This window comes from Eptatretus burgeri, chromosome 10 (genome assembly GCF_056783735.1).
Source record: "Eptatretus burgeri isolate ZD-2024b chromosome 10, Ebu_testis_v1, whole genome shotgun sequence".
NCBI classification, from domain to species: Eukaryota; Metazoa; Chordata; class Myxini; order Myxiniformes; family Myxinidae; genus Eptatretus; species Eptatretus burgeri.
Genome location: NC_140970.1, coordinates 98,208,335 through 98,227,908, shown reverse-complemented (window position 1 = coordinate 98,227,908; position 19,574 = coordinate 98,208,335). Strand labels below are relative to the sequence as shown.

At 39.7% G+C, this 19,574-nt stretch overlaps 1 protein-coding gene and 1 long non-coding RNA gene across 4 annotated transcripts in view; one reads left to right on the top strand and one right to left on the bottom strand.

Annotated features, from left to right (window-relative positions):
• The window catches only part of MANBA (mannosidase beta), a 68,690-nt gene extending 65,440 nt beyond the window's left edge, over positions 1-3,250 (bottom strand). The window contains exon 1 of one of the 3 annotated variants that reach the window (XR_015062698.1): positions 2,802-3,250. Coding sequence is in view for 1 of the 3 variants with exons in the window: in XM_085899570.1 (XP_085755696.1) it covers positions 2,802-2,999 (198 nt within the window). In the remaining 2 variants the exon portion in view is untranslated. The remainder of the gene's footprint in view (positions 1-2,801) is intronic. The other 2 variants (XM_085899570.1, XM_085899573.1) reach the window with 2 other exon arrangements.
• A 619-nt stretch (positions 3,251-3,869) lies between these two features.
• LOC147019238 (uncharacterized) overlaps positions 3,870-19,574 on the top strand; it is a 57,451-nt gene continuing 41,746 nt past the window's right edge. The window contains exon 1 of the long non-coding RNA XR_015062697.1: positions 3,870-4,108. This is a non-coding gene — a long non-coding RNA (uncharacterized LOC147019238). The remainder of the gene's footprint in view (positions 4,109-19,574) is intronic.

The window sequence follows — 19,574 nt, the reverse complement described above, 5'->3', positions numbered from 1 at the left end:
AGCCATGAGCAGGTGTGAGATCATTGTAATGTCTGCTTCATCATGGTTGAACGCACCATGGCTACGGCTCTCCACAGTAACTCCTTCACCAAAGTTATAGGTACTCAAAACCTTGGAAAGCTGCAACTTGTTCTGCTTGTTTTTCAGGATGGCATCTCGACGAGGCAGGGGTGTGTTTATTGTGAGGTCATAGTTGATGGAACCAATGCCAGCACGCCTTACTCGTTCATGGTCCTTTGCAGAAACATCATAATATTTGTCAAAGACCAAGATCTTCTGACCAGCAATGGTAGACAGCCTTGTCTTGATGGACCCAACTAAGACTGACACAGTTCCCCTGAAAGGCCAGACAATATGATAGAGAAGTTGGCTCGCGTCAACAATGGTAACATCTGGTTGCAGAGGCTGTTGCGCCTGAACACAGAGTTTGTGTGCCAGTGGTGCTTTGTTGCCTTTCCTTAAGCACCCATATTCATCAATCAGTGAGGGGGGTACTGCGCAGAGCTCAAACTGGAAGATAGGTCCTAGCTCCATTTGTCTTTGCTGTCCAATAGTCAGCAGCCTGAGGAAGATGGTTTCTAGATCAAAGATCGTCTTGTCCCCAATTTTCACTCCTTTCTGTAAGTGCTCCATTGTCTTCATGGGGCATGAGATGGTTGCATGGAATCCACCTGGAAGGGATGCATGGAACTCTGAAACCATTTTCTCACCTATAACCACGGAATCCTCAACATTCACTTCAGCTTCTCGGGGAGCAATTCGACCATTGGCAATGTTGTACAGATGTGGTGAGTGATTCTCAAGAGGATGAGACACATCCGACAATTCAAGTAAAATCCGACGCCTATCATCTGCATCAAGTTCTCTCCTCTTCTTCCCCTCCTCCTTGTGATGTGGTCCGATTGTGTCCTTTTCTCTCACTTGGTCTTCATTGTCCTTGTTTGAGGAGTCAAGGTAGATGTGCTCCATTGTATCTGAGATGTAGGCAGTGACAGGAAAGGAATCGATCCACTCTGCTACCATCTCTGGAGAAAGAGTCATACCCATGAGGCCACCCTTGCCAATTCTAATAGCAGTTTGTTCACCAAACTGATCAGAGCTCACACCATTCCAAATGCCTTCCTGGTGACGACACACAAAAGCACCTGATATGAGCTCTGACTTGGCATCTGGTGGCAGCAGATAGCGCATCTCCAGAAGGTGATGGGTGATGTAATGGGCATAGTGATGGTGACCAGCAACAAAGAAGTAGGGAAGCATGTGTTCAAGTGTTAGCTGTTGCAGCAGGAAGTCTGCCTCTCTCTCACTACACAGAAGTTGATGAACAAGCAGAGTAGGCTTGATGAAGTTATCAACCCAGTGCTTCCCAGTTGGGTGCTGTCTGCATGTCTCAAGGAAGCTGCACAACTCCTGGAATGTCTTGGGGCCGGTGGTGAGGAAGGAAATGAGAAGGGCAGTCGAAACCATCCGAAAGGCTCTCATTGATCGAACCCAGGACTTGGCACTCATGATTCCTGCCAGGCCCCTGAATGCTGAACTGATGAGAGTCTCAAGACCAGACCCACGCATGAGTTTGCCAATGCAACCACAGAAGGACTGCACAATGTGCATTATCCCAGGCCTCAGAATCACATTTTTAAAGCGATCAACGTAATGCCACCATGTAGAGCTGGAGATCCACAGAGATGTGGACATAAGTCATTCCCATATCAGTCAATGACTTCTGAAGATACTCCAGTGAAATCACGACAGTGTCTGGATGAGAAGCTTTGGCATCAATAACAATTGCCAGGAACTCGAACATTGACCTCAAATTTACTTATAATCACAAAAATAAGGTTAAATATCGATTCCTCGTGCCAAAATTATATGGAAAAGATCTCGTGTAATTTTAAGTTCATGACCTAAAAAGTTATATTTTCAGCCCAGTCGATGACGGACATCTTGTATTTGCACAAAAATAACAGATTTCCCCATGGTTGCCATCCGGGCAACCAAGCTTAATTTTGTCTATGCATGCCTGTGAACAAGAAACCACCATAAAACCATACACTTTTGAGGACAACAAGGTTACTTCTCTGGCAAATGGACTCAAACCCAACCTCCGAGTCGTCGGATGACAGGTGCACGCCACTGCACCCAGCCTCATGTTCAACTTTTACTGCGATCGCCAATGATCCCAAAAACCTTGTGACGACGGTCGTCAACCGCCGCACATTACACGACTCTCAGACTAAACTGTCGTAGACGGCCTTGTGATGTCACGTCAGGTCAGGAATGAAACCCACGAGAGATATCAGAGGAAAATGAACCACCTCCACTACAATCCTGTGTGGAACCTGCACCACTGCTCCAGCAATCACCAATCGCCATCACGTCGATGATTTCATCACCACGTGGGAATGATGTGATTGATACTCGTGAGAGTTTTCCCAGTGTCTGATCCACGAATGAACATTATGTTTACACCGAGCAGTCACTGTTTGAATAACACACGTGGAAAACAAACACCGACATCACGACAAACCTCTGTTGCTACGCAACCACACCAAAAGAACAACCGCCCCCCCCCCCCTTTATGATGCATCAACGTCTCGAGGCCTGATGACGTGTTTTGGATACAGAGCGTCGGTGCTGCCGAGACAGTTTCTTCACAAGGGTTATACTTGCACTGGGTGGATTGCCGTTGCCTCTCCCAACGTTGTTTGCTCGTGCTCCATTATTATGGCGAATTATAAAAACATTTATTTTCCATCGAGATAACTGTGGGGTCTCCTATGTGTTTATAGGGTGACACCAACCTGAATTTTTCCCGCCCGAAGTAAGGCGCCGTGTATCGAGCCAGGGACGTTGGCAGGAACGACAACACCGCTTCCTGCTCCCACAGCCATCCAGGATCCACCAAGGTCGTGAGTGCGTACACAACCGTGGGATAAAGAGTCTGCCGCGGCGGCAGAGAGAACACTCATCACAGACAGCGAGAACACGACGGTCATCATGGGGACTGAGGCGGATATAAACTCCAGGACACACTACAACCGTGAGATCACACGTCGAGTCCCTCCTTTAAAACAGCTCGAGCTATCTTCTATCACCGTCTCTGCTGCCCACGAACACGCTCAACCTCACCCTTGTTTCCATTCTAGTTCCTCGTTTCACCTTCCTCAAAATACCCACGTTTATTTCAAGCACCGATTGTCTCCGCCCCTCATTCATCGCTCCACCCCGATCTGTGCCTTCATCTTTGACGAATACCCCATTCTTGGGGAGGGGAAGAGAGGAGGAAGGGGAGGGGAAGAGAGGAGGAAGGGGAGGGGAAGAGAGGAGGGGGGAGGAGAGGAGGAGAGGAGGAGAGGAGGGGGGAGGAGAGGAAGGGGAGGAGAGGAAGGGGAGGAGAGGAAGGGGAGGAGGGGAGGAGAGGAAGGGGAGGAGGGGGAGGGGAGGAGAGGAAGGAGGGGAGGGGAGGAGAGGAGGAGAGGAGGGAGGGGAGGACAGGAGAGAGGGGAGGAGAGGAGAGAGGGGAAGAGAGGAGAGAGGGGAAGAGAGGAGAGAGGAGAGAGGAGGAGGGAGGAGGGGGGGAGAGGAGGGGAGGGGAGGAGAGGAGAGAGGAGAGGAGAGAGGGAGGAGAGGAGGTGGGGAGGGGGATAGGAGGGGAGGAGGAGGGAGGGTAGGAGGGGAGGGGGAGGAGGAGGAGGGGAGGGGAGGAGGAGGAGGGGAGGAGGAGAGAGGAGGGAGGAGAGAGGAGGGGAGGGGGAGGAGGGGAGTGGGGAGGAGAGGAGGAGGGAGGGGGAGGCAGGAGGGGAGGGAGGAGGGAGGGAGGAAGGGAGGAGGGAGGGAGGAGGGGAGGAGGGAGGGAAGAAGGGAGTGGAGAGGGTTGTGTCCTTTTTGACTTGTGTCGTGATCCATTTCGTGTACGAGTTCTCGCTCTTCATGAGTCTCGACTTCGTCCCTTCCCTTCCAATTAAATGTTCTCCATCTAGATTTTAGAACGAGAAAAAAACAAGTCGAGGGACAAAGTCCACCGTCCGCATGCCAAATAAATAAATAAATAACTGCTGCACGGAATTTGGCTGGAGAGGGAATTTGGCTGGAGCGGTGTACTTCTGAGGTAAATATGTACAAATGATACTTAGTTTATATGTACAAATATACTTCTGAGGTAAATATGTACAAATGATACTTAGTTTATATGTACAAATATACTTCTGAGGTAAATATGTACAAATGATACTTAGTTTATATGTACAAATATACTTCTGAGGTAAATATGTACAAATGATACTTAGTTTATATGTACAAATATACTTCTGAGGTAAATATGTACAAATGATACTTATTTTATATGTACAAATATACTTCTGAGGTAAATATGTACAAATGATACTTAGTTTATATGTACGAATATACTTCTGAGGTAAATATGTACAAATGATACTTAGTTTATATGTACGAATATACTTCTGAGGTAAATATGTACAAATGATGCTTAGTTTATATGTACGAATATACTTCTGAGGTAAATATGTACAAATGATACTTAGTTTATATGTACAAATATACTTCTGAGGTAAATATGTACAAATGATACTTAGTTTATATGTACGAATATACTTCTGAGGTTAATATGTACAAATGATACTTAGTTTATATGTACAAATATACTTCTGAGGTAAATATGTACAAATGATACTTAGTTTATATGTACGAATATACTTCTGAGGTAAATATGTACAAATGATACTTAGTTTATATGTACGAATATACTTCTGAGGTAAATATGTACAAATGATGCTTAGTTTATATGTACGAATATACTTCTGAGGTAAATATGTACAAATGATACTTAGTTTATATGTACAAATATACTTCTGAGGTAAATATGTACAAATGATACTTAGTTTATATGTACGAATATACTTCTGAGGTAAATATGTACAAATGATACTTAGTTTATATGTACAAATATACTTCTGAGGTAAATATGTACAAATGATACTTAGTTTATATGTACGAATATACTTCTGAGGTAAATATGTACAAATGATACTTAGTTTATATGTACAAATATACTTCTGAGGTAAATATGTACAAATGATACTTAGTTTATATGTGCAAATATACTTCTGAGGTTAATATGTACAAATGATACTTAGTTTATATGTACAAATATACTTCTGAGGTTAATATGTACAAATGATACTTAGTTTATATGTACAAATATACTTCTGAGGTTAATATGTACAAATGATACTTAGTTTATATGTACGAATATACTTCTGAGGTAAATATGTACAAATGATACTTAGTTTATATGTACAAATATACTTCTGAGGTAAATATGTACAAATGATACTTAGTTTATATGTACGAATATACTTCTGAGGTAAATATGTACAAATGATACTTAGTTTATATGTACAAATATACTTCTGAGGTAAATATGTACAAATGATACTTAGTTTATATGTACAAATATACTTCTGAAGTAAATATGTACAAATGATACTTAGTTTATATGTACAAATATACTTCTGAGGTAAATATGTACAAATGATACTTAGTTTATATGTACAAATATACTTCTGAAGTAAATATGTACAAATGATACTTAGTTTATATGTACAAATATACTTATGAGGTTAATATGTACAAATGATACTTAGTTTATATGTACAAATATACTTCTGAAGTAAATATGTACAAATGATACTTAGTTTATATGTACAAATATACTTCTGAGGTAAATATGTACAAATGATACTTAGTTTATATGTACGAATATACTTCTGAGGTTAATATGTACAAATGATACTTAGTTTATATGTACAAATATACTTCTGAGGTTAATATGTACAAATGATACTTAGTTTATATGTACGAATATACTTCTGAAGTAAATATGTACAAATGATACTTAGTTTATATGTACAAATATACTTCTGAGGTTAATATGTACAAATGATACTTAGTTTATATGTACAAATATACTTCTGAAGTAAATATGTACAAATGATACTTAGTTTATATGTACAAATATACTTCTGAGGTTAATATGTACAAATGATACTTAGTTTATATGTACGAATATACTTCTGAGGTTAATATGTACAAATGATACTTAGTTTATATGTACGAATATACTTCTGAAGTAAATATGTACAAATGATACTTAGTTTATATGTACAAATATACTTCTGAGGTAAATATGTACAAATGATACTTAGTTTATATGTACGAATATACTTCTGAGGTAAATATGTACAAATGATACTTAGTTTATATGTACAAATATACTTCTGAGGTAAATATGTACAAATGATACTTAGTTTATATGTACGAATATACTTCTGAGGTAAATATGTACAAATGATACTTAGTTTATATGTACAAATATACTTCTGAGGTAAATATGTACAAATGATACTTAGTTTATATGTACGAATATACTTCTGAGGTAAATATGTACAAATGATACTTAGTTTATATGTACAAATATACTTCTGAGGTAAATATGTACAAATGATACTTAGTTTATATGTACGAATATACTTCTGAGGTAAATATGTACAAATGATACTTAGTTTATATGTACAAATATACTTCTGAGGTAAATATGTACAAATGATACTTAGTTTATATGTACAAATATACTTCTGAGGTTAATATGTACAAATGATACTTAGTTTATATGTACAAATATACTTCTGAAGTAAATATGTACAAATGATACTTAGTTTATATGTACAAATATACTTCTGAGGTAAATATGTACAAATGATACTTAGTTTATATCTACTAATATACTTCTGAGGTTAATATGTACAAATGATATTTAGTTTATATGTACAAATATACTTCTGAGGTTAATATGTACAAATCATACTTAGTTTATATGTACGAATATACTTCTGAAGTAAATATGTACAAATGATACTTAGTTTATATGTACAAATATACTTCTGAGGTTAATATGTACCAATGATACTTAGTTTATATGTACAAATATACTTCTGAAGTAAATATGTACAAATGATACTTAGTTTATATGTACAAATATACTTCTGAGGTTAATATGTACAAATGATACTTAGTTTATATGTACGAATATACTTCTGAGGTTAATATGTACAAATGATACTTAGTTTATATGTACGAATATACTTCTGAAGTAAATATGTACAAATGATACTTAGTTTATATGTACAAATATACTTCTGAGGTAAATATGTACAAATGATACTTAGTTTATATGTACAAATATACTTCTGAGGTAAATATGTACAAATGATACTTAGTTTATATGTACGAATATACTTCTGAGGTAAATATGTACAAATGATACTTAGTTTATATTTACAAATATACTTCTGAGGTAAATATGTACAAATGATACTTAGTTTATATGTACAAATATACTTCTGAGGTTAATATGTACAAATGATACTTAGTTTATATGTACAAATATACTTCTGAAGTAAATATGTACAAATGATACTTAGTTTATATGTACAAATATACTTCTGAGGTAAATATGTACAAATGATACTTAGTTTATATGTACGAATATACTTCTGAGGTTAATATGTACAAATGATACTTAGTTTATATGTACAAATATACTTCTGAGGTTAATATGTACAAATGATACTTAGTTTATATGTACGAATATACTTCTGAAGTAAATATGTACAAATGATACTTAGTTTATATGTACAAATATACTTCTGAGGTTAATATGTACAAATGATACTTAGTTTATATGTACAAATATACTTGAAGTAAATATGTACAAATGATACTTAGTTTATATGTACAAATATACTTGAGGTTAATATGTACAAATGATACTTAGTTTATATGTACGAATATACTTCTGAGGTTAATATGTACAAATGATACTTAGTTTATATGTACGAATATACTTCTGAAGTAAATATGTACAAATGATACTTAGTTTATATGTACAAATATACTTCTGAGGTAAATATGTACAAATGATACTTAGTTTATATGTACGAATATACTTCTGAGGTAAATATGTACAAATGATACTTAGTTTATATGTACAAATATACTTCTGAGGTAAATATGTACAAATGATACTTAGTTTATATGTACGAATATACTTCTGAGGTAAATATGTACAAATGATACTTAGTTTATATGTACAAATATACTTCTGAGGTAAATATGTACAAATGATACTTAGTTTATATGTACGAATATACTTCTGAGGTAAATATGTACAAATGATACTTAGTTTATATGTACAAATATACTTCTGAGGTAAATATGTACAAATGATACTTAGTTTATATGTACGAATATACTTCTGAGGTAAATATGTACAAATGATACTTAGTTTATATGTACAAATATACTTCTGAGGTAAATATGTACAAATGATACTTAGTTTATATGTACAAATATACTTCTGAGGTTAATATGTACAAATGATACTTAGTTTATATGTACAAATATACTTCTGAAGTAAATATGTACAAATGATACTTAGTTTATATGTACAAATATACTTCTGAGGTAAATATGTACAAATGATACTTAGTTTATATGTACGAATATACTTCTGAGGTTAATATGTACAAATGATACTTAGTTTATATGTACAAATATACTTCTGAGGTTAATATGTACAAATCATACTTAGTTTATATGTACGAATATACTTCTGAAGTAAATATGTACAAATGATACTTAGTTTATATGTACAAATATACTTCTGAGGTTAATATGTACAAATGATACTTAGTTTATATGTACAAATATACTTCTGAAGTAAATATGTACAAATGATACTTAGTTTATATGTACAAATATACTTCTGAGGTTAATATGTACAAATGATACTTAGTTTATATGTACGAATATACTTCTGAGGTTAATATGTACAAATGATACTTAGTTTATATGTACGAATATACTTCTGAAGTAAATATGTACAAATGATACTTAGTTTATATGTACAAATATACTTCTGAGGTAAATATGTACAAATGATACTTAGTTTATATGTACAAATATACTTCTGAGGTAAATATGTACAAATGATACTTAGTTTATATGTACGAATATACTTCTGAGGTAAATATGTACAAATGATACTTAGTTTATATGTACAAATATACTTCTGAGGTAAATATGTACAAATGATACTTAGTTTATATGTACAAATATACTTCTGAGGTTAATATGTACAAATGATACTTAGTTTATATGTACAAATATACTTCTGAAGTAAATATGTACAAATGATACTTAGTTTATATGTACAAATATACTTCTGAGGTAAATATGTACAAATGATACTTAGTTTATATGTACGAATATACTTCTGAGGTTAATATGTACAAATGATACTTAGTTTATATGTACAAATATACTTCTGAGGTGAATATGTACAAATGATACTTAGTTTATATGTACGAATATACTTCTGAAGTAAATATGTACAAATGATACTTAGTTTATATGTACAAATATACTTCTGAGGTTAATATGTACAAATGATACTTAGTTTATATGTACAAATATACTTCTGAAGTAAATATGTACAAATGATACTTAGTTTATATGTACAAATATACTTCTGAGGTTAATATGTACAAATGATACTTAGTTTATATGTACGAATATACTTCTGAGGTTAATATGTACAAATGATACTTAGTTTATATGTACGAATATACTTCTGAGGTTAATATGTACAAATGATACTTAGTTTATATGTACGAATATACTTCTGAAGTAAATATGTACAAATGATACTTAGTTTATATGTACAAATATACTTCTGAGGTTAATATGTACAAATGATACTTAGTTTATATGTACGAATATACTTCTGAAGTAAATATGTACAAATGATACTTAGTTTATATGTACGAATATACTTCTGAGGTAAATATGTACAAATGATACTTAGTTTATATGTACAAATATACTTCTGAGGTTAATATGTACAAATGATACTTAGTTTATATGTACGAATATACTTCTGAAGTAAATATGTACAAATGATACTTAGTTTATATGTACAAATATACTTCTGAGGTTAATATGTACAAATGATACTTAGTTTATATGTACGAATATACTTCTGAGGTTAATATGTACAAATGATACTTAGTTTATATGTACAAATATACTTCTGAGGTTAATATGTACAAATGATACTTAGTTTATATGTATGAATGTACTTCTGAAGTAAATATGTACAAATGATACTTACTTGCCGTGCAGCACATGGAGACACATTTGGAGTGAACAGTGTGCAATAATTGATTGATTCAGTGATTAATTGCGAAATTGAAATAGATAATCATAAAATAATTGATTTCTCAATCAATTGCCGAATAACATACCTAAACTACCACCGTTCCATCTGAATCTGTGAGTCGGAAAATTAATTCATCGAAAAATGAATAATTAATCGATTAATTGATTAATCAATAAATCAAAAATACCCTTCATAACGAAATCACTTGTTCACCGTCGTGTCCAAATATCAGTATCCAAGCTCAAAGGGTGCCCGAGATACTGCCCACGTGAGAAAGAAAATAAATAAGGAATTCATAAATCGATAATAATGAAGTAATTAATCAATAAATTGATTATGTTAATTAATTAATCAATAAATTGATTATCAAAAAATAAAAAATAAGGTTTTTGCGAAAGCACATCTTCACTTTTGTCCCCATATTTTGGAATCCCAGCTCAAAGGTTGGCTGAGATATCACCTGGACAAACAAACAAGCAAGAAAACAAACGGAGTGCAAAATGAGGACTCCCTTCCTTCAGCGCCCCGACTATGACGTCATACATCACCTGGGATATGGCAATGGGAAGGAGCGGTGCACAATAAATGATTCATTCATTACAGAATTAAAATAAATAAATAATAATCTTAAAACAATTAATTCCTCAATCAATTGCCGAATAACATACCTGAACCACGACTGTTTCATCCGATGTGTAATTTTTCGAAAATGAAGTAATTAATGGAAAAATGAATAATTAATCGATAAATCAAAAATACCCCTTGTAGCCAAATCACTCGGTCAATGCCACGTTCAAATATCAGATTCCTCGCTCAAAATATGCCTGAGATATTGCCAGGATGAGAAATAAATAAACAATTAATAAATCGATAACAATTAAGTAATTAAAAGATTAATATATACTGTATATATATATATATATATATATATATATATATATATATATATATATATATATATATATATATATATATATATATATATATATATATATATATATATATTTTTTTTTTTTTTTTTAATGCAATGTTGAGGCTCGTATGGGAGCTAAACACACACAATGTACAACAAGGGGAGCAAGAGACAAGAACAGTGAGGGTGGGAGAGGGAAGGAAAAAAAAATCAGTGGGGAACAGAGACATGAGGAGATCTGTGGAAGGGAGAGGGATGGGACGGGGTATACAGGGTAAACAAGATGGACACTACAGGGACTTTCAGGTCCTTACACTACAGGGACTTTCAGGAAAGAAAGCAGGGAATTTGAAGGGGGTGGGTTTGGGGTGGATTCACAGGAGTAGAAAAGATTGTGGTTTTGGATGGGGGAAGATAAGAGGTGGTGGCGAACAGCTGTTTTGAAGAACTGGAGGGAAGAGCGGGATTGAAGAGGGTGTGGGAGTTTGTTCAAAAGGTGGGGAAAAAGAGGAATGAAAGAGTGAAGGTGAGCAGTCATTCGTGATTTTGGTAGTTTTACCAGAACGGGGGTTGTTGGCGGACCTTGAGCGCCTTGCGGAAATTTGATGGGAAAATTGCAGACAGAATTGCAGAAAATTTCCGCCTTGCGGAAATTGCAGACAGAGTAGGTGGGGCGAGACCAGAGAGGAGACTGCAGAAGACAAAGACCACCGACCTGCCTGCGGTGAGAGAGTGAGAGACCCAAAGACTCGGCCTCATCATGGGAGATGCCAATGATCCTAAATGCCTTGGTCTCTCCAGCATGAAGCCGAGAAAGGTGAGTGGCAGGAGCACCAACCCAGAGGGGAGAGCAGTACTCCATCAGGCTGCGGACGAAAGCTTTGTATGTGGTCAGGAGCTCTGGTGGGCCGAGGAAGGACTTTGCACAACGGGGATACCCAGTCGGTGACTGGCTTTGGAAGCTAGCATGGAAATGTGGGTTTCCCAGGAAAGATCATGGCAGATAGTGAGACCCAGAAGCTTGAATGAAAGGACTTCTTCAAGAGGATTGTTGAGAAAGTAGATGAGGGGGAGGGGGGGTTCTAGAGGAACCTTTCAGAGAGACACAGTGAAAGTGTGAGATTTGTGAGGATTGAAAGACATGTTCCACGTGTTCGACCAGTTTGTGATTGTACCCAGATCTGCAGTGAGCGAAGAAGCTGTTGCTTGCCGATCTGAGGGATGACAGATGGCATGGCAGAAGGTGGATTCATCAGCACAGAGATAAAGAGGATTTTCCAGAAACTTCGAGACATCACTAATGAAAACCAGAAAAAGAACAGGGCCCAGAACACTGCCTTGAGGAACTCCAGCTTGGACAGGAAGAGGGGATGAAAGAACTCCATTAATGGCCACACGTTGACTACGACAGGAGAGGAAGTCTGCGAGCCATGAGAGCAGATGTTCTTGGATATCATAGGAAGGGAGTTTGGTGAGCAGGGCAGGGTGCCAGACCGTATCAAAAGCACGCGATATGTCTCGGGAGATGGTTCTGATTTGAGTGAGTGTGCATTCTCCTCCTCAAAGGCAACCTCAGATTATTTCACAAAGCTCACAACTGTGTGTGGACTCTTATGAGAGCCAGAAAACAACATCTGTCCAATGTCAAAAATAAGCTTTTTAAACTCGTCTCCCTCCTCTAAAACCTGGTGGAACCTTGTCAAGTCTGTCCCTGATGTATGCTCCCATTCCATCCCTTCCCTCACTTCAAATGGCACCACAGCCGACGTCAGTGATGAATTGGGCTCGACTTACTTTAATCTAATCTGTGCATTATTTGGCCAAAATGGTTCAGCGTTATCTGACTTTCTTTGAATAACCACACCAGCCGACCCCATTGGTGAGAATGCCAAATGTCTCAATTCTGTGTTTGCTTCCAAATCTTGTGTCAGAAATCAATCTCTGTCGCTCACTCTCTGTCTCTCTCATTCCCAGCCATACACAACTGCTCCTCAATCATGCATTTTTCACCTGAAAAGGTGGAAAAGTTTCTGGCATCCCTCGACACTCAAGAGCTCACGTGTCCAAAAAAAAATCTGCTCTGCTGCTCTTGCACTTCCTTTTTCTGCCCTTTTCACCATGTCATTTACCATAGATCATCTTCCATCTGCTTGACAATCAACTGTCACAGCATTACATAAAAAAGGTGCAAAAACTGATCAATTTCACTCCACCCAATTCACTTACTTCAAGTCATCAGCAAGGTCATGGAATCCATCATCGTAGGTGCCATTAAATCATTCCTTTTCTTCAACAGCCTCATCTCAGATGAACAATTCAGATTCACACCTGGTCACTCTACCTTGGACATGCTGCTTCTACTCTCCCAACAGTGGTGGAGGCCCTCAATATCAGACAAGAGATAAAGGCTGTGTTTTTGGACATATCTCACTTTTGGTACAATCTGGTAGCCTGCCCTGCTCTCCAAACTGTCTGTCTATGGAATCCAAGGCCAACTGCAGTCTTGGATTGTTAACTTCCTCCACTCTCAGAGTCAACGCATAGCTCTCAACAGAACCTCTCATCTCATCTCCCCACCAAGGCCGGAGTACCCCAAGGCAGTGTTCTAGGCCACATCTTATTGCTCGTCTTCATCTATGATCTCTCCAAATCTCTGGAAAATCCTCTTTATCACTTTTCTGATGACCACTCTTTGCCATGATATTTCTCATTTTTCAGAAAGACAGGCAGAAGCATCATCCCTCTTCTCAAACCGTGAGAAAATCACAAACTGGTCAAACACTTGGAACATGTCTTTCAATCCAGAGAAATCCCTCACACTCACTCTCTTTCCAAAAGGACCGTACTCCAAATCCTCCCATCTACTTTCTCAACAACCTTCTCAAAGAGGTTCAATCACTAAAACTCTTGTGTCTCTCAGCCAGGATCTCTCTTGGCGTAGCCACGTTTCAAAGTTGGCCTCCAAAGCAAGAAGACGCCGACTGGGCATCGTCCGGATTGCGCCATTTGAAGCAAGGGAAGGAAAGCATACACCAGAGACAGTCTTGACAGGACACCACCAGGATTTAGAGGGAGGGAGACGAGTTTAAAAACCTTATTCTTGAGATTGGACAGATATCCTTATTCTTGAGATTATTTTCTGCCTCTCCTGAGGGGAGCCACACACTTGTTGTGGGCTTTGTGGAATGATCTGAGGTTTCCTTCGGTCAGATTTACCTTCCAGGATAAGAATGCAAGTTGTTTGAAGGCGACAGCCTCATCACAGGATTCAGAGTACCAAGAGTGGGAAGATGGGTTCTATAATTAATTGGACGAGGTGGGATGAACATGTGCATCGGAGAGAGCAGGTTTCTGTGGAAGAATTCCCAGGCTGAATTAATATCAGCGGCGGTGGATATAGTAGACCAGTCCTGAAGTGGGAAAGAAAATAAATAAACAAACTAATAAATAGTAATAAAAAACCTGGCCCCCTTTTTACCATTGAAACAATGCCCCGACATTTGCGGATTCGTCATTCGCGACATTTTCCAGGAACGTATAACCCGTGAATGTTGGGGTCTCACAGTCTCACAGCTTTTGGACAATATAACTGCAGTCAAGTGCTTCCTATAGCCATGACTGAGCTTCCTCCATGTCTCTACTGGAAGTTTGGCTCACTGTTCTTGTGCAAACTGCTCCAGTTCTCCCAGATTTGAAGGGTGCCTTCTCCCAACTGCTGTTTTCAGATCTCCCCACAGGTGTTCAATGGGATTTAGATCTGGACTCATTGCTGACCACTTCACAACAGTCCATCGTTTTGTCTTGAACCATTCATGGGTGCTTTTTGAAGTGTGTTTGGGGTCATTATCCTGTTGCAAGACCCAAGATCTTTGACTCGACAGAGACCCAGCTTTCTGACTGGGTTGAACATTGCGCTCCAAAATGCCTTGGTAATCTCCTGATTTTATGATGCCACGCAAACAGTACCAAAGGCAGCACAGAAACCCCAAAACATCCCTGAACCTCCTCCATGTTTGACTATAAGGAAGGTGTTTCTTTTCTTTGAAGGCTTCGTTTTGTTTTCTGTAAACATAGAGATGATGTGCTTTCCCAAAAAGCTTAATTTGGACTCATCTGTCCACAGGACATTCTCCCAGAAGGATTTTGGCTGTTCAGGTGTGTTTTGGTTAACTCCAGTCAGGCTTTCTTTTGTCTCTGTCTCTCTCTTCTCTATCTGTCTCTCTTCTCTCTCTTGTCTGTTTCTCTCCTCTCTCTGTCTGCCCCTCTCCTCTCTATCTGTCTGCCCCTCTCCTCTCTCTGTCTGCCTCTCTCCTCTCTCTGTCTGCCTCTCTCCTCTCCATCTGTCTGCCCCTCTCCTCTCTCTCTGTCCGTCTCTCTCCTCTCTCCTCTTGTCTGTCTCTCTCTCCTCTCTCTCTTTCAGCAGTGGGGTTCTCTTGGGTCTTCTACCATAGAGCCCCCTTTCATTGAGTTGGCGACGGATGGTGTGAGTTGAAACTGTCGTACCTTGTGTCTGAAGGTCAGCTTGAATCTGTTTGGCAGTTGATTGAGGGGCTTTCTCCACCATTCGAACAATCCTTCGCCGTAATCTTCGATCAAGTTTTCTCTTGTGGCCACGTCCAGGGAGGTTGCCTACAGTCCCATGGGCCTTCAACTTCCTGATAACATTGCGTACGGTGGACACAGGAACATCAAGGACTCTGGAGATTGACTTGTAGCCTTGAGATTGCCCATGCTTGGCTACAATCTTGTGTCTGACCTACTCAGACAATTCTCTGGTTTTCTTTCTCTTCTCCGTGCTCATTGCGGTCACACAGTGACACAAAACAGCAGAATGACTCCTTTTCTCTATTCAAACTGGTTGAATGAGTGATTTCTATGTTGCAGCCATCTGCAACTCACCAAAGATGGGTTCAATTCCAAAGTAAAGAAGAATCACCTGCTTGAAATGTAATTATTTCAAACAACTTCTAAAAGGTACCAATAATATTGTCAGGGTCATTTTAGGATTTCTGTGTGGAATAAGCTAAGATTTAGTAATATTGTTACAGATCTGGAAACGATATGCATTCAACATACAGATGTCCCAAAAGTCAGTTATGTCGTTAAGTATGTGTGTAGTCAGATCCCCTTCCTTTTGCCTCGTGGGAGAATCAAAGGCGTGCGTTGCGATTTCTTTTTGTGAGGTTATTACATCGAACAAGCCATCTAACAACCATCCCATCTGCATGAACCCTCGGCCCATCACGATCCACCACCAACCAGCTGCCTTCTCACACCCTGACGTGCTCAGGCAAGATCTCGCGGTTCCGGTTTCTCAGCTCCCACAAACGTTGTAACTCTTTTACGACAACCTTTGCAATGTTGATACTGTTGCTCGTCAAGTATGAACCCACGTGGAAGAGTGGCTGGGGTTTCCCGGCAGGGGCCGAGACCCCGCCCCAGAAGGGTGGGCCGTAGGACCTGTCCAATCAAAGGCGGACAGAGAGGTGTGCTTCACCAAGGGCCCCTCCCCATTGAGGGAGGTCGATAAATCCCCGAGCACTCTGAGAGCAGAGTTTTTTGGTAGTTTTGGGGGTTGTTACGAAGGGGTTGCTACGAAGGTTGTTCGGAGGTTTTCGACGGGGTTGTTGTTGAGCGTACAGTTCTTTTGAAGCGGCGGGTTGAGCAGAAGGTCGTAAAAGGCGGCGAACGTGTCTCTGCTGGCCCTCTACAAGGAAAGGAAAGAGCGACCCTGACCCCCCCCTCCATGGGCCCTGCTATTCACCACCAGAGCTCCGCCACGAACCACGAGTCCCACACGTGCGACTGGGGACCAAACCAACGACCTTTGTCGGGTGCCGCATCGCGGAGCACCCCTTCCTCCGACGGTCAGGTACCCAGCCAGACTCTGACCCCCAGCTCGTCTCTCTCCTCGGCTGCGAGGGTCCAATAAAGAACTCTGGGTTTGTTTTAATTTGTGTGCGTGTCTGCGTGTGGGCTCGTCTTTTCAGTAGAACTGAATAAGTGTTTTTGGATCATTGTAAATATTCCTTGCTTGCATATTCACGTTGTCTTGCCTTTTACTGTAAATAAAAGTTGTTAGAAACGACCCCAGTTCGTTTCCGTCCCTTCTTGCATTGGTCCAGCATGGTTCAGATCAGAGTTTAGCCGGGTTTTTATACCCGATAATCCGTTCATTCCAGCCGGCACGGCTTTGGCAGTTTCCGCTCGGCTGCACCCGAACCGGAGTTGGTAGTTGGAACTCCACCGCAGTCGGTAGAGTGACCCGGTTCGAGGAAGATGTGCCATGGGCGTGGTTTCCCTGGTAGTCGAAATTGCATAGTTAATTAGGTAAATTGGTTTTAGACAAATAGACCCTACGCTACGCGGTTTAAATATTGGCGACCATGGTCGGTTCAGCGACCGGAATTATCCGGAGCGACGGCCTACAATTCCGGGGAGTCTGGTGGAGACGACTTAGCTTTCCCAACCTCGTAGTCGTTCTCACCACCGGCCCCGGCCCGCAACAATATTTTTACCTTGTTTTTGTTTTGTTCCACTGTAAACCAAAGAAATATTGTTGTGTCCAGATGGTTTAGCCCCTACCTGGATAGATGGCTAAACAGTTCTCCCTTGGAGGCTTACAGCCAAGGTTCTCAGAGATTAATGGTGCGCGCTGGAAGGAAATGTGAGGCGCTTCACCAGGATGGTCGCACAGCACAGGGGTTTTACTCTCGAACATACAACAGATACACGGACACAAGCAAATTAAATAAATAATGATTTATTCAACCAAAAAAAAAAAATCAACAATTATAATGAAAATGAATCGAGACGTGAGGTAACCTAAATCTTCAGCCTAAATTCCTCTTTGAGGCACCCCCACACTCAGACAAGGGGTCATAGTAGACCAGCCAAGAAGAAAAAGGCTTCAAAAAAAACCTTTTACCTGCATGGAATGTTAATAGCCAGCACCCATGCTAAATCAATCAGTCATAGGTCAGACAGAAATACAAGGGTGGATGCAACTAAAATTTTTGACCTTAAAAGGTCATTTCAAGGTCATTTTGTGCCCCAAAATAGTCAAATTTCAAAGTCATCCAAATATAGTCATGTAATATATTGTTACAAATTCACGCCCACCGGCATGCGAACGACAGCTTTTCACTTGTAGTAGCCGCTCGCCCACCAGACGGACAATTCAGTAGTGACCTTCCGGAAAAACGCCGGAACCCTGTCACGGGTGGGTCTTCAACCCCACCACGGCCTGCCAATTTTCTACCCGCGCAAAATAGGGTCAATCACCGAATATCGAAATACCTAAGTTCCTGCGCGGGTAGCCAACCGGGAGACCGTACCTCGACGCAGGTCGGCTTGGACACGAACCGCTCAAGCGGTCCGTTCCGTTCTTCAGTGATAACCGAGCGGGTATTATCGCCCGACCTCGCCGGATCCGATTCTATTTAACGGGTATTTAAAACCCAACTAATATTCCGAGATGCAATATGGCGTTCCAATGGGGGAAAAAGACACGACGAACAGGTAACATTCACACAAGCACATTTATTTTACACAGCACACATATACAGCCATGCAATCAATGCAGGTATTCAAAAACACGTATACAGGCAAGCAATCATGCACAGGACGGGGACAAAGACACGAGCAAGGTGAAAGCATTACGACCGTCTATAAGCAATCATCTAGTCACTTAACAGTTTTTACTTACAGGACACAGCGCCACCAACATTCATTCAAAAGGAAAGAAAAGGCCACCCCCAAAGACGAGGGCGCCAGACAGGGTCCGTAGACCTTTATGGCGTGGAGCCTGGATGACCGAACGGACCCCACGAGACCGTTGCACCCTCGTGGTGGGATGGTGGGTGAGCTCTCTCCGGCGCTCTCCTCCTGGGTGCGCAGGCTGCGTGGTAGAGATGCAAAGCGGCGCCTCCCGTCCGCGTCCTTCGCGCCTCGACCCGGACCACTGCACACAACACACATGACTTGGCGCACCCAAAGAGAAGGCACCACCTCGACGACGACAAAAACCCCCCAACAACAACTCCTCTCTTTACTTCAAATTTGAAATTCAAAATGGAGGCCCTAAAAGCTAATGGAAAAACTGGCACCCTTTTTTTTCTCAATCAGTGAGGTTTATAGATGTGTTGAAACACAGGTGCCAAGAATCTACCCAAAATTTTGCTTTTTTTTTTACATAAGCCCACAGACTATAAGCAATTCTACTTAAAGACAGGGCCCACTCAGACACACACACACGCACCCCAAAATAAATGGACCTCAATGGTCTTTATTCGGCCCTTCGGCTCGAGAGGGAAGGCGAGCTGAGGGTCAAGGTCTGGTTGGTACCAGTCCGCCTAGTGCGGT